At 43.9% G+C, this 15,292-nt stretch overlaps 1 protein-coding gene across 1 annotated transcript in view; it reads left to right on the plus strand.

Annotated features, from left to right (window-relative positions):
* The window catches only part of LOC137561625 (RUN and FYVE domain-containing protein 1-like), a 109,059-nt gene that overhangs the window by 64,875 nt on the left and 28,892 nt on the right, over positions 1-15,292 (plus strand). Inside the window, exons 10-12 of the mRNA XM_068272937.1 lie at positions 3,749-3,865; positions 8,053-8,220; positions 9,784-9,881. Of these exons, the coding sequence (XP_068129038.1) occupies positions 3,749-3,865; positions 8,053-8,220; positions 9,784-9,881 (383 nt within the window). The remainder of the gene's footprint in view (positions 1-3,748; positions 3,866-8,052; positions 8,221-9,783; positions 9,882-15,292) is intronic.

Genomic DNA, 15,292 nt, shown 5'->3' on the forward strand with positions numbered 1-15,292 from the left:
TGTGCTACAACATACAGCATTTCAAAATAAATGCATACATCGATAGTATTCCTTTAACTCCCCATCAGACAGAAATCTTTGCAAGATGCTGCTCACAAAGATGCTGTACACATTCAAAAGATCAGTATCTGCAAAAGATCCTTGCAAAAGATCCGTTCCTGCAAAATGCATTCATAGTCTATGAGATCTGCAGATCCTCATACACACCTTGTTTAACAGACATTCATCTGCAGATCAGATCCACCAGGATGGATTTTCAGATCTGCAGATGATTGTCTGATCTGCAGATGAATGTCAGTTAAACGAGGTGTGTATGATGATCTGCAGATCTCATAGACTATGAATGCAATTTGCAGGAACGGATCTTTTGCATATACTGATCTTTTGTGTCTGTACAGCATCTGTGTGAGCAGCACCTTGCAAAGATTTTTTTCCTGATGGGGAGTTCAGCTCCATTGAAAAGACTGTGTAGAGTATGGCTCTCATACTACATGAAGGGTGGTAAGATTGGTCTGTGATCTTTCATTTTCCAAAGACCATGGTCTGATGTGTGTATGAGCCTTAAGTCTCATAAGACCACAGAACAAGGTTTCAGTAATCCCTGCTTGTCTTGAGAAAACTGTTCGTGGGCTTTCTTGTGCATCAGCTCTAGATGAGGCTTCCATTTAACTGTTTTTTTTTTGTTTTGGCCATGACTTCCGCTATAGGTCAGCAATCTTAGTTATCTTTACAGTATCTTATGTTATCTTTTTTTTCAGGTCCACTCTGTTAAATGTTTAATAAAGCATTTAACCCTTCCCTCATTTTAAATGTGTTTTTGAAAAGGTTAATTAAAAGAGAAGTGAGAAAAAATGGATTCTTATTTCAGCCCCCCTCAGTGGGGGTACATGTGGGTTTTAGAAACAGGGCTAAATCCTTTGCTACTTACTAAGTACGAAGATGAGACAGACCACATAGCATTGATCTCTCAGCAGCAGAGGAAAAGATCAGCTCTGTGCACAGGAGTTAGTGTTGTTCACACATTCTGTAGGAAACTTGCACCAGTTTATGCACTGTTTGTAAGAGACAGGATTTCATACAGTACTTACCAGGCGGCAACCCAAAAGGGCTGATGGACACTTCCACAGGTACATCATTTGCTGGGGAAGCAACATTTAGTATGAGCATACATTTAGCGACTTGGAGGCGGATGAACTATCTGATCTGATTATAATAATCTGATTAAAATCGGTGCAGCCAAGAGCATTGCCTATCGACAATGCGACTAATTTAAGGCTGAAATTTGTTGTATGAATTGGTTGGACATGCTGCAAGAAGTCGGGCCGACTTGCTTGGCACAGGTCCGCGACAGTAACAACAACAAACTTGACGTAACCCCGGTGCAGTCCACCCTAATGTAAAATGTTCCCCTCCGCTGGATGGAGCATGGAGCTAGCAATGGACCGGTAAAGTATACTGCACCACACACGGGGGGGCACACCCATTTTACATTAGGGAGACAGAGCGGGGTGCGGCAGATGTGGTGTAACAAGGCCAATTCCCAAGAAGAAATATGCTGTAATCGATCTGGAATCAGCCTGTGCTGTATGGGGAGGAAACAGATCTCTCTACGATCAGATTCAATCAGAGAGAGATCTGTCTTTGTCGATTTGGCCTTACATCTTCTGATGTATGGGCACCTTTACTGTCCTGGCAATCAATATATCATTTCCCATATCCAATATTGTGCCTTTGCTTGTTAATTATTAATATGCTGATTAAAGTCCAATGAAATCTGACAAAAAATGTTGATCAGATGATAGTTGCGTGAACAATAGCGTAAAATAATGACAACTGTAGAGACAATGTAAATTACATACCCAAAACTTTTTACTTTCGGCTAAAGTCAAATTTTCACAACAGAAGAGGCAGGTTTGCTGCAGTGTTCACTCCCATCACCCTCCCATTCCCTTCTCTTCCCCTCCCCATTCAGTCCCATTAACCTCCTGAGCGATAATCCCGAGCTGAGCTCGGGGTATATCGCGCAGGAGGAGTTCTCAGGCCCTGGTGGGCCGATTTGCATAATTTTTTTTTTGTTACACGCAGCTAGCACTGTGTAACTTCCGATCGCCGCCACTACGCGCCGTGCCCCCCTCCCCGACCCCTTGCGCAGCCTGGCCAATCAGTGCCAGGCAGCGCTGAGGAATGGATCGGAACTCCCTCTGACGTCACGACGTCCATCGTCGGTGACGTCATCCCGCCCCGTCGCCATAGCGTCCGGAGAAGCCCAGCAGGAAATCCCGTTCTGAACAGGATTTCCTGCTAACTCTGATCGCAGAAGGCGATCGGAGTGGGTGAGGGGATGCCGCTGCGCTGCGGCTATCATGTAGCGAGCCCTGGGCTCACTACATGATTCAAAACATTTTAAAAATAGTGCTGCGCCACCTCCTGGGCGATATAATTGTATCGCCCAGAGGGTGAAGGGAGGGTGATAGGAGTGAACATTTAGGGCTCATTCACACTACGTGAGTTGCAGTGAGTTTTGACTCCTGTGCATTTTTCATGGGAACATTAAAGTCACACTACAGCAGTGAGTTGCTGTGCAGTGCATTTCAACTCGTCGGGAGTTAAAACTCATGGAAATGCACAGCAACTCACAAACCCATTCATACCCATTCATGAGTTTTTATTCATGCATTTTCATGCGTTTCAGCTCACTCACTAGTGTGAATGAGCTTTTACTGCAAGCCTGTCTCTTCCTGTATGAAAATGTAACTGTAGCTGAAAATCTAATTTATCAAGAAGATATTGGAGTCAGTTTTTCTGCATCCAGAATCTGTGTGTAGTGGAAACAGGCCCTTAAAGGGAACCTTAACTGTGAGCTGTTTTTTAAAATGAAAGCATTCCATTATTGCTTACAGGTAGCTGTATCTATTCTTTCTAATTTCGCCGCTCTGCTCTCCCCCGTTATCCCTCTGTGGCACAGTTTCGTTTTCATGACGTCATCAAGATGGCGGCGACAGCGAGATATTACTTCTGGGGCAGCGTGGAGCCCCGGCTGACTAGCGTTCTGCGTGTTCTCCCTGTCATAATGTGCTTCTGCTGCGTACGAGCACGCAGATAGAGCGTCTCATTGGGGAGCATGCGCATACGCTGCCACGCTATTTGTCTCGTGCGAGAAGCTGAGGGGAGTGCTCTCGCATGAGTATGCTACATGGACTAACAGCGTAACAAGCGTGATTCAGTCTGATTCACGCGCACGCTATGATTCTCAATGCGCCTGCGCGGAAGGTGGACTACTGCGCAGGCGCGAAGAATACACGGGCGCTAGGACCAAGCGAGGGAGGCAGATTAGACAGTACTTCCGGGTAAAGTACTGGGCGACTGATCAGTCGGCTGGAAAAGACGTGGCGCACTACAGGGCTCAGAGGGACTAATGGAATCAGCAGACAGTGCGGTAAGCATCTGCTGTGCAACCTAAATTGACTGCAATGGTTGTTTTTAAACTAAGTGACGGTTAAGGTTCCCTTTAATCACATGATCAGCCTTCACTGGTAAGACACATTCCTAATGCAAATGTATTGTCGTGGCAGCTGAGTTACCCATGTTACATGGTCCATACTTTATAGCAAGTTGTGTTTATATTAAATTTGCTGTAGAGTAATAGTGCAGTGAGGATTGATTCTGACTTATAGCACTTTTGTATAATGGAGTTTTTTTCTAAATATCTGTATAATAGAACTTCACACTTTGTTCATATTTCTTACAGGTAAATCTGCAGGATACAAAAGTTGAATTGGAAACTTATAAACAGACACGCCAAGGACTGGACGAAATGTATAACGAAACTTGGAAGCAACTTAGAGTGGAAAAACAAGCTCGACTGGCAAGTGTGAAGTAGCTTACTGTACACAAATACTTCAGAAATAATGAACCTATTTCTCTCGTTATTTCTTTGCAGTTTTTGATTTTTTTTATTTACATCAAGAAAAGAATGGAGCACTGTAGCTGATGCAATAATCCAGTCGGAAGCATGACTTTTAGCTAAGCAAAACTTACATTTTCTGTAAATATTCTTTTTATTTAACCTCCCTGCAAGGCATCAAGTCCTAATGGACGAGATTAGCAGGGATCGCGGATCCCCACTTGAGTGACGGAGCCGAGCTGTATAGAAAAGAAACCGCCGTTTACTTGTGATTGTTTATGTTGCGGTCTACTGCAGCGCTGTACTGGGGAAAGCCCTTTCACTTGGCTGTCCCCCGGAGCGGCTCTGAACGCGATCCCCTCTTATAGGCTGATGCTATCATCATATACTTTTTATGTCCGCAACAATGAAATAAAACATAAAATTGGATATTACATCCCTGGAGGGTTGAGTCCTGTATGGAATGCGTTCTGCTTTTGAAACTGTATGAGAGGGGAGCGCCATGATTGGGAGGGAGGGGGAAGGGAAAAAGATTTTTAAAAAAATACATATTTGTATTTAAAATAAAAGAACATATAAATTAATAAAGACAAATACAAAGCCTGCAGCAGTGATCAGAGCCCGCCAATAGAAAACTGTTGATCGTCAGAAAAGGGGGGGGGGATTCATTTGGGTGCTAAGTTGTATGGCTCTGCAGCGAGCTGTTACAGCTGCAGAGCACTGAATTGTAAAAAATAGCCTGGTCACTAGGGGGGCGTAAGCCTTTGGTCCTTAAGTGGTTAGACATACAGTATCATTTTATTGTTCTTAGAGGCCAGAATGTAGTCCAGAGAAAGGGGCGTAACTACAGGGGAGCAGCGCCTGCGACTGCTTGGGGGCCCAGAGTTGCATTGGAGCCCCAACTACTACGTCACTCCCTCAGATAAAGGAGTCCATCCTTCAGATCTGGTGTTTTTATGGCTAAACTTGTTATGGGTGTGAAGATTACGATGTTCACATTTGTCTTATGGCCCCTGCAAGATGGGCCCCCAAGCTGTGAGGGTAACAATAAGGGGTTAGCAATAGAAAGGGTGTGAACGTTAAGGGGAGGGTCAATGTTTTGTTGGGGGGGCCATGATTTGTAGTTACGCCCCTGGCCAGAGACATACTTTCTGTATCGTATCTTGCACCACCTCATCAGTATTTCATGGCTACAGTCTTACTTCATTCATTTATTTATTTTAATTTGCCACCTAATTCTTTACTTGTCCTATCTTGACTCTTCCACAGGTTGACAAAAATAAATAAGCAAGAACATACAGACTGCATTGTAAAGATAAAAATTGTGTTAATGCTGCACGCAAAACCAGTTTATTACTTAGCATAGAATTTGATTTAAAACAAGCCGAACGTACAAATTAGGGGTTTCGGCTTGCTTTATACACTCACCTAAAGGATTGTTGGGAACACCATACTAATATGGTGTTTGACTCCCTTTCGCCTTCAGAACTGCCTTAATTCTACGTGGCATAGATTCAACAAGGTGCTGAAAGCATTCTTTAGAAATGTTGGCCCATACTGATAGGATAACATCTTGCGGTTGATAGAGATTTGTGGGATGCACATCCAGGGCATGAAGCTCCCGTTACATCACATCCCAAAGATGCTGTATTGGGTTGAGATCTGGTGACTGTGGGTGCCATTTTAGTACAGTGAACTCATTGTCATGTTCAACAAACCAATTTGAAATGATTCAAGGTTTGTGACATGGTGCATTCTCCTGCTGGAAGTAGCCATCAGAGGATGGGTACATGGTGGTCATGAAGGGATGGACATGGTCAGAAACAATGCTCAGGTAGCCTGTGGCTTTTAAACGATGCCCAGTTGGCACTAAGGGGCCTAAAGTGTGTCAAGAAAACATCCCTCACACCATTACACCACCACTACCAGCCTGCACAGTGGTAACAAGGCATGATGGATCCATGTTCTTATTCTGTTTACGCCAAATTCTGACTCTATCGAGACTCATCAGACCAGGCAACATTTTTTCCAGTCTTCAACTGTCCAAGTTTGCAAATTAAAGCCTCTTTTTCCTATTTGTAGTGGAGATGAGTGGTACCTGGTGGAGTTTTCTGCTGTTGTAGCCCATCCGCCTCATGGTTGTGCGTGTTGTGGCTTCACAAATGCTTTGCTGCATACTCCAGTTGTAACGAGTGGTTATTCCACTCCACGTTGCTCTTCTATCAGCTTGAACCAGTCGGCCATTCTCCTCTGACCTCTAGCATCAACAAGGCATTTTCGCCCACAGGACTGCCGCATACTAGACGTTTTTACCTTTTCACACCATTCTTTGTAAACCCTAGAAATGGTTGTGCGTGAAAATCCCAGTAACTGAGCAGATTGTGAAATACTCAGACCGGCACCTTTCTTTCCCATTCTGACATTTAGTTTGGAGTTCAGGAGATTGTCTTGACCAGGACCACACCCCTAAATACATTGAAGGAACTGCCATGTGATTGGTTGATTAGATAATTGCATTCATGAGAAATTGATCAGGTGTTCCTAATAATCCTTTAGGTGAGTGTATTTATGTGAAGGGGGTGGAGCTTACTACATATCTTTAGTGGTTTTATCGTATTTGATTTTATTTGCTGAGTTTTAGTTCCTGACTTATAAGTAATTAACAGGTTTTGTGTCCAGCATTAAAACAACTTCAAGTTTGTGGAAGGGACAAAGTATGGCAAGAAAATAATCAAGTGGCAAATTCCATGAAACTGAGGTAAGAGAATGTAGCCATAATATATTGATAAACTGATGCAAGGTATGATAAAGAAAATATCTGGCCTACATTCTGGCCTTCAAGAACATGAAGAATACTTCCAGAAGATTTAATTTTTATTAGTTGTAGTTTACTTGTCAAATTTCTTGAAGTTGCATCGTGCTAGGAAAACTTTTATGGCTGTAATTTACTTATCGGCCATGTTTACTATATTCCTGACAAGGTACCAACAAGAAAGAAGCTGTCAATTGCACATGCGTAAACATTAACACTTTCAGACAGCAAATTAAAACAAGTGAAAGGCTGGTTATCAATTTTGTTGCACTGTACAATACATATTTTTATCTCATCATGTCCCATGTTGCCTCGAGTACGCTTTAAGCAAACAACAATTTTATCTTTAATGTTACAGGAGTTAAATTTAAATGGTACAGAAAAATAATCCTCTTTCTTGTAACAAACTGCTACATCAAGAAGAAGATAAGCATGGGCAGGGTATCCGTAGCATTATTCCTGAGATCCATAACAGTTTCACATACATTAATCTAACCTTTATAGTATAACAGGAATCACCTATTGAGTGTGTCTCTTGAATAATAATTTGAGCTAATTAGTTATACATTCCTACCTGCAGACTATGCAAAGCAATGCAATTCATATTATTTAGGGAAAGAAATGCTATAATCATATAGTAACATGAACTTATGTGAAAAGAAAAAAGTCAGGAACCCCATTTCCCATTGGTTCCAGTAAATCAATAAAGACTAAAAAAAAAAAAAAAAATGAAAAAAATCAGACTGCACCACTTTCCCTCCACCCCTTTTGGTAAAGATGTGATGTAATTTCTATATTAACAAATGACAAGTTTAGGGGATTACTGGACTGCAGAGGCCATATCTTTCTATCAAGAAATCTTTAGTAGGAGATCATATCCTATTTTTAAATGAAGTACAGGTAGTCCTCGACTTACGAACAACCCACTGATACGAACGGCCCAAAATTGTAAAATTTGATTCTGTGGAAACAAGCCAAAAAAGACCTTGTAGTTTTTGAGAAAATTTGATTTTAAACAATTCAGTGAAACATGGGGGGCAGAAGTGGCGAAGAGAGGGACAAAATGAAGGCATGGAGGCTCAGAGGTGACACACAAAGGGAAATTGGAAGCAAACGGGGCATAGAGGAGGTACAGAGGACAAAGAGGGCAGTGTTTCAAATTATGGACAGATTCAGGTTAAGAATGAACCTACAGTCCCTATCTGGTTCGTTAACTAGTTATCAATTTTGGGTATCTTATGCTCTTCTTTTTTCTGTGATTGCTCTACACTTTTCATTTAAATCACAGAACTGATTTTTTTTAACATAACTGAAATTACTGTAATTTTTTTTTTAGGAACTAGAGAAAGAGCTGGAACTGCAACTTGGGATGAAGACAGAAATGGAGATGGCCATGAAACTGCTTGAAAAAGATATCTATGAAAAGCAAGATACCCTCATTGTTTTGAGGAAACAGCTAGATGACGTAAAATCCATCAACCTTCAAATGTGCCAAAAAGTGAAGGTAAACATGTTTTACAATTTTTTTTTCATATTACAGGAAAACTTTGCCACGGTTATTAAACTAAAATAATGTACATGCATTATGATTTAAGAATAATATTATCCTTGTTTGAAATACTTTTCTGTCTTGGAACTACTAATTTTTGATATTAAATGGGTTTAGCAAACAATATATATACAGTATATACTTGAATACAAGTTGACCTCGTGTATAAGTCGACTCCAATATTCAACCCACTTAAGCTGGAATTTTTTACTGAATCAAGAATAAGTCTACCCAGCAAAGTTTATGGCTGCACTTGGGGCTCAGGAGGGGTTAATGACTGCACTGCATACAGTATTGCAGCCATTAACCCCTCCTGTCCCTTAAGTGCAGCCAATACCTCCTCCTCCAGGCCCCCAAGTGCTGCAATTATGCACACCCTTTTATGCAGCACAGTATTCCCCCCTGCCCCTTTCCTTGTCAATTGTTAAAACTGAAGAAGAAAAAAAAGCAAGGCTGAGACTACATAATTTCTGCTAAGGAAGACAAAACTAAAGCTGAGATATTGAAGAGGTACTTTATTAAAGGAATACTTAAGTCTAGAAAAAAAAATGACATTTACTCACCTGGGGCATACCTCAGCCCCCCGAAGCTGGATGGTGCCCTCGCAGCCCCGCTCCGATCGTCCTGTCCCCGCCGGCGGCTACTTCCGGTTCGGCGACAGCCGCCGACAGGCTGGGAACGCGGCTGATTTTCCGCGTTCCCAGCCACTGCTATCACTCTCTATGCTGCTATATATACGCTATAGCAGCATGGAGAGTGATAGCAGCGGCTGGGAACGCGGAAAATCAGCCGCGTTCCCAGCCTGTCGGCGGCTGTCGCCGAACCGGAAGTAGCCGCCGGCGGGGACAGGACGATCGGAGCGGGGCTGCGAGGGCACCATCCAGCTTCGGGGGGCTGAGGGATGCCCCAGGTGAGTAAATGTCTTTTTTTCTAGACTTAAGTATTCCTTTAAATATATCTTATATATGAATAGTGTATAAAAAAAGCAAAAAGAAGCAATTTAGGTAGCAAATGTATGCCTTTTGTTAAATCTTACTTCATTTTACTGCTGGCAAGGTGAATCACTGTGGGATGCCCCCCCCCCCCCTCCCCTTCTGTATAGTGAGAGCGCTCTGGGGTAGAAGGCTGAGTGACATCATAGCCTAGACATCACTAAGGGGGTGTGGCCACATGCCAATACACAGCAATTTATTGTTATTGAAATGTTATGTTCTCTTATAATAAGTATACATGTGTATTTTTTAAGAACAGTACTCAAATATAAAGTTAGAATAAAACTATCTACCTTACCTTTAAATCACATGTTTAAAATTTGTCAGTTTTGCTTTATTTTTAGAGAGTAATATACTGTTTAAGCAGTTTAGCTAAATATTTCCAGGCAGCTAAACAAATCTTTAATTAGTCTTTACATTCATTGTGTTTTACATTTGGTATACTATACATTGAAGCAATGATTTGTTGTGTTATGAAAAATGTGATGTTGAATGCATTATAAACTAAATTAAACCATTTTTGTAGGAAGCAGAAACTGCTCTACAAAAGAAAACTGATTCTACATCATCTCTACAAAACAAATTAGATGAAACGCAATCCACAACAAGACTACTTGAAGAAAGGTATGCAGCCTTTGTTACAGAAAACTGCATATTGTGTTATTTGGAAACCTGACCTCTATAGTATTTTTAAAACCAAAAAGGTAAACATTTACTATTTATGAAGAGAAATCTTAGTGAGGAAGTAATAGAAAAACCTGTTCTAAGATAAAAGTACTTGAAATAACAAATTCATACCAATCTACAAGTAAAAATGTTCCTGTGTGTTTCCTCATAGATTATGTATGTGCATGTGTTTCAAAGTTTACATTGTAAAACTTTTTTGAATTTACTGACTTCCAAGTTCTAGATCAGTCTATCTCAACCTTTTTACCCTGAATGAACCCTGAAAATAACTTTTGGATCGCAAAGAACCCCTGCAAACAGTTTTTTGATCTTGAGGAACCCCTGCATTTATTTTGCAGGAGGCATGGACTTTAAAATTAGGTGAGGCTCTTTATTTCACTACCCCCTATTACTCTACCTCTCATTTTACGGTCTCCTTATCCTAGTTCTTTTTATTAATGTGCTCATTATTATTCTGACCCCCAGTTTAGTGCTTCTTTTTACAGTACCCCCTATTATGATGTGCTGTATTATACTTCCCCCACGATGGGGGAAATGCCAGGGAACCCCTGCAGAGTACTCAAGGAACCCTGGGATTCAGGGAATCCTGGTTGAGAAAGCCTGTTCTAGATCATCCTTGTGTCCGAAATGTCTGATTAACAGTTCTCCACCGCTGTATTCCTGTGCCTACGTCCCCCCGCGGCTACTTTGACACCCTCCCCCCGCCTCCTTATTTTTTTCTTACTAATCACTTTAAAATGAAGCTATAATAAAATAATTCTTAGCAAAAAAGTACCACCCAAAGAAAGCCTAATTTGTTGCAAAAAACAAAAAAAAATAAAAATTAAAAAAAAATGTATAGGTCATTTTGGTGTCATAAGTGGTGCGTAAGCTTTGGCGGTTGAATAGGATGAGCATGATGTGTGAAAATTGCTCTGGCTTTTAAGGGGAAATAACTTGTGGTGAGGAAGTAGTTAATCAAGGTATCTCCCTCCATTTTCTGTAGTTGGGTCAAGTCAATACATTTCCTGTTAAAGGGGAACCTAAAGCAAATATTAAAAAGCCAGTTTAACTTACCTGGGGCTTCTGCCAGCCCCCTGCAACCATCATGTCCCTGTGTTGTCACTCTGCGATCTTCCGGACACCCTCAGTGCCACTCTTTCTTGTGGATGCGCGCCCTTGGTCCACGCAGGCCCGTTTTTAGGGGCGTGCCGCCGCCCGGGGCGCTGTTGGGAGGGGGGGGCACTATAATGGAGGGGGAGCCAGAGCCGCGGGGAGGGCAGCCCGACCTCTCCCTCCCTCTCCTCTCCCGGGCGCCCTCCGTGCTCCCCCCTCAGATGCAGAGCAAGCAGCCGGGAAGCGCTGTTTACAACTCACCTGCCTGGCTTCAAGCGCTGCTCTCTCGCCACTGGTCTGTCTCCTCTCTCTGCATAGATGCGGATACACACGCTGCTTCCTGCTAAACAGGAAGCAGCGTGTGTATCCGCATCTATGCAGAGAGAGGAGACAGACCAGCGGCGAGAGAGCAGCGCTTGGAGCCAGGCAGGTGAGTTGTAAACAGGCGGATACACACGCTGCTTCCTGCTAAACAGGAAGCAGCGTGTGTATCCGCATCTATGCAGAGAGAGGAGACAGACCAGCGGCGAGAGAGCAGCGCTTGGAGCCAGGCAGGTGAGTTGTAAACAGCGCTTCCCGGCTGCTCGCTCTGCATCTGAGGGGTTAGCACGGAGGGCGCCCAGTAGAGGAGAGGGAGGGAGAGGTTGGGCTGCCCTCCCCGCGGCTCCCCCCTCCATTATAGGGGACAGCTAGCTATCTAACCTATCCTGGGGGCACCTACCTAATCTAACCTACGGTGGGGGGCAGCTACCTAATCTAACCTACACTTGGGGGCAGCTACTTATCTAACCTATACTGCGGGGAACCTACCTAATCTAACATACACTGGGGGGCACCTACCTAATCTAACCTACACTGGGGGGCACCTACCTAATCTAACCTACACTGGGGGGCACCTACCTAATCTAACCTATACTGGGAGGCACCTACCTAATCTAACCTATACTGGGGGGCACCTACCTAATCTAACCTACACTGGGGGGCACCTACCTAATCTAACCTACACTGGGGGGCACCTACCTAATCTTACCTACACTGGGGAGCACCTACCTAACCTATACTGGGGGGCACCTACCTAATCTAACATACACTGGGGGGCACCTACCTAATCTAACCTATTCTGGGGGGCACCTACCTAATCTAACCTATACTGGGGGGCACCTACCTAATCTAACCTATACTGGGAGGCACCTACCTAATCTAACCTATACTGGGGGGCACCTACCTAATCTAACCTATACTGGGGGGCACCTACCTAATCTAACCTACACTGGGGGGCACCTACCTAATCTAACCTACACTGGGGGGCACCTATCTAATCTAACCTACACCGGGGGGCACCTACCTAATCTAACCTACACTGGGGGGCACCTACCTAATCTAACCTACTCTGGGGGGCAGGTACCTAATTTAACCTACTCTGGGGGGCACCTACCTAATCTAACCTATACTGGGGGGCACCTACCTAATCTAACCTATACTGGGGGGCACCTACCTAATTAACCTACACTGGGGGGCACCTACCTAATCTAACCTACACTGGGGGGCACCTACCTAATCTAACCTACACTGGGGGCAGCTACCTAATCTAACCTATACTGGGGGGCAGCTACCTATCTAACCTACACTGGGGGGCAGCTACCTATCTAACCTATACTGGGGGCAGCTACCTAATCGAACCTACACTGGGGGGCAGCTACCTAATCGAACCTACACTGGGGGGCAGCTACCTATCTAACCTACACTGGGGGGCAGCTACCTATCTAACCTACAGTGTGGGGCAGCTACCTATCTAACCTATACTGGGGGCACTTATCTAACCTGTATTGGGGGCACCTACCTAGCTAGCCTATACAGATGGCCACTATACTGGCTACCTATATTGCAGGCACCTACCTAAATAACCTATACTGGGGGCACCTACTTATCTAACCTATGCTGGGGGCAACTATTCTGGCTACCTATATTAGAGGCACCCACCTAGCTAACCTGTACTGGGGCACCTACCTATCTAACTTATACCGGGGGCGCCTGCCTATCTAACCTATACTGGGGGCAACTATACTGGCTACCTATACTGGAGGCACCTACCTGGCTAACCTATAGCGGGGGCAACTATACTGGCTCACCTATGCCTGGCTACCTATACTGGGGGGACCTATACTAAGTGCAACTAGACCTGGCTCACCTATACTGCGGGCACCCATACCTTGCTCGAGGGGGGGGGGGCGCAATTTTTACACCCTCGCCCTGGGTGCATTTTAGCCTAGAAACTGCACTGGGTCCACGCTCCCATGGACTGGAATGCTCTGCTCATACGCATTATGAGAAAGTCTTTACTGCACATGCGCAGGACGCTTCCGGCAATAGGAGCATGATTGAGGACATGTGCGGCCAGGGCCATGCAGGCACAGTGGCCATTGACTCTGTGATGGCACGGGCCACTGCAAGGGGCTGGTAGAAGCCCCAGGTAAGTTAAACCAGCTTTTTTTCAATTACATTAGGCTCCATTTAGCCACTTATGTAATTTGAGACAGATTATCTACAGTACGTCCCGCAGGACTACAGTTCCTGCCCAGGGACATAGATAATCGTCAAGTCATTCGCTAGCCATTCGCTAGTATGAGCCATTGGTGGGATGACAGCTGCTCCCAAGCCCGTCTTTATGCACTCCACCATCTTCTTTAGCCAGACACGCAAGTGCTTCAATAGGAAGTGCCTACTATGGTGTTGCACATTCTCGTCTGCCGCAATGCATTCTGGGAGATGTAGTCCTTTAAAGTGACACTGAACCGAAAAAAAACACTTATGATATAATGAAATGATCTAATGAATTGTATGTGTAGTACGGATAATAAAGATAAATTAGAAATAGTGCGCTCCTCCCTCCTTAACAATCTGGTAAATTTCTTATTCCCAACCTCTACACCTTATGTATTTCTGGGGCGCTACAATGAATTGAGGGGTGTATACCCTCTTTAGACAGAATTATATTAAAGATTATGTGCGCTCAACAGATCTCTTTCAGGGTGCTAGATGCCCCACACAGGGTCCTAGTATTCCAGAGTTAGGACCTGTACCCCATAAACAAGAATCCCAGGTATTTCAGCATCCCTTACACCAAAATCCTAGTTCTTACAAACAGACAGAACACCAGCATCACAAATAATTCAAGTCCTTGTACATAAGTCCTAATAACAGAGCTTGTATCCGGCCAGATCAGAAAGGAATCTTCAGTAACAGCATTCCCAAAAGGAAAAAACCAATATGCTCACCAGATTTCAGTGCCAATTACAACAGTTGGCATACAGTGCACGTGGCCCAGCCAGTATACCTTCTCCAGCCTCCTGTAATCTTCAGTGGTGTCCCATGCGTACCAGCAAATGTGGCTGACCACACAGGACCAGCAATCACGCTTTCTTAGGCCAGTGTTCTCCAGACACTTCTCCTCCACTCTGCCAGCACCTTAAACTCAAACAGAACGCTTCTATGGTGCAACACCGTTTATTCCAATAAAACACGCTTTAAAATCACACTTACAGGATCCAAAGTAAAAATGCGCATATCACATAAAACCGACTCGAGTTCCAGCGTCTCCTTCCGTGATGAGGCTCCGCCCTACTAGTTTCGTCAGGTATGACTCATCAGGGGCCCTGATGAGTCATACCTGACGAAACTAGTAGGGCGGAGCCTCATCACGGTTATTGGAATAAACGGTGTTGCACCATAGAAGTGTTTGAGTTTAAGGTGCTGGCAGAGTGGAGGAGAAGTGTCTGGAGAACACTGGCCTAAGAAAGCGTGATTGCTGGTCCTGTGTGGTCAGCCACATTTGCTGGTACGCATGGGACACCACTGAAGATTACAGGAGGCTGGAGAAGGTATACTGGCTGGGCCACGTGCACTGTATGCCAACTGTTGTAATTGGCACTGAAATCTGGTGAGCATATTGGTTTTTTCCTTTTGGGAATGCTGTTACTGAAGATTCCTTTCTGATCTGGCCGGATACAAGCTCTGTTATTAGGACTTATGTACAAGGACTTGAATTATTTGTGATGCTGGTGTTCTGTCTGTTTGTAAGAACTAGGATTTTGGTGTAAGGGATGCTGAAATACCTGGGATTCTTGTTTATGGGGTACAGGTCCTAACTCTGGAATACTAGGACCCTGTGTGGGGCATCTAGCACCCTGAAAGAGATCTGTTGAGCGCACATAATCTTTAGTACGGATAATAACATTGCATCATTCTGTCATATT

The sequence above is a fragment of the Hyperolius riggenbachi genome, chromosome 3 (genome assembly GCF_040937935.1).
Source record: "Hyperolius riggenbachi isolate aHypRig1 chromosome 3, aHypRig1.pri, whole genome shotgun sequence".
NCBI lineage: Eukaryota > Metazoa > Chordata > Amphibia > Anura > Hyperoliidae > Hyperolius > Hyperolius riggenbachi.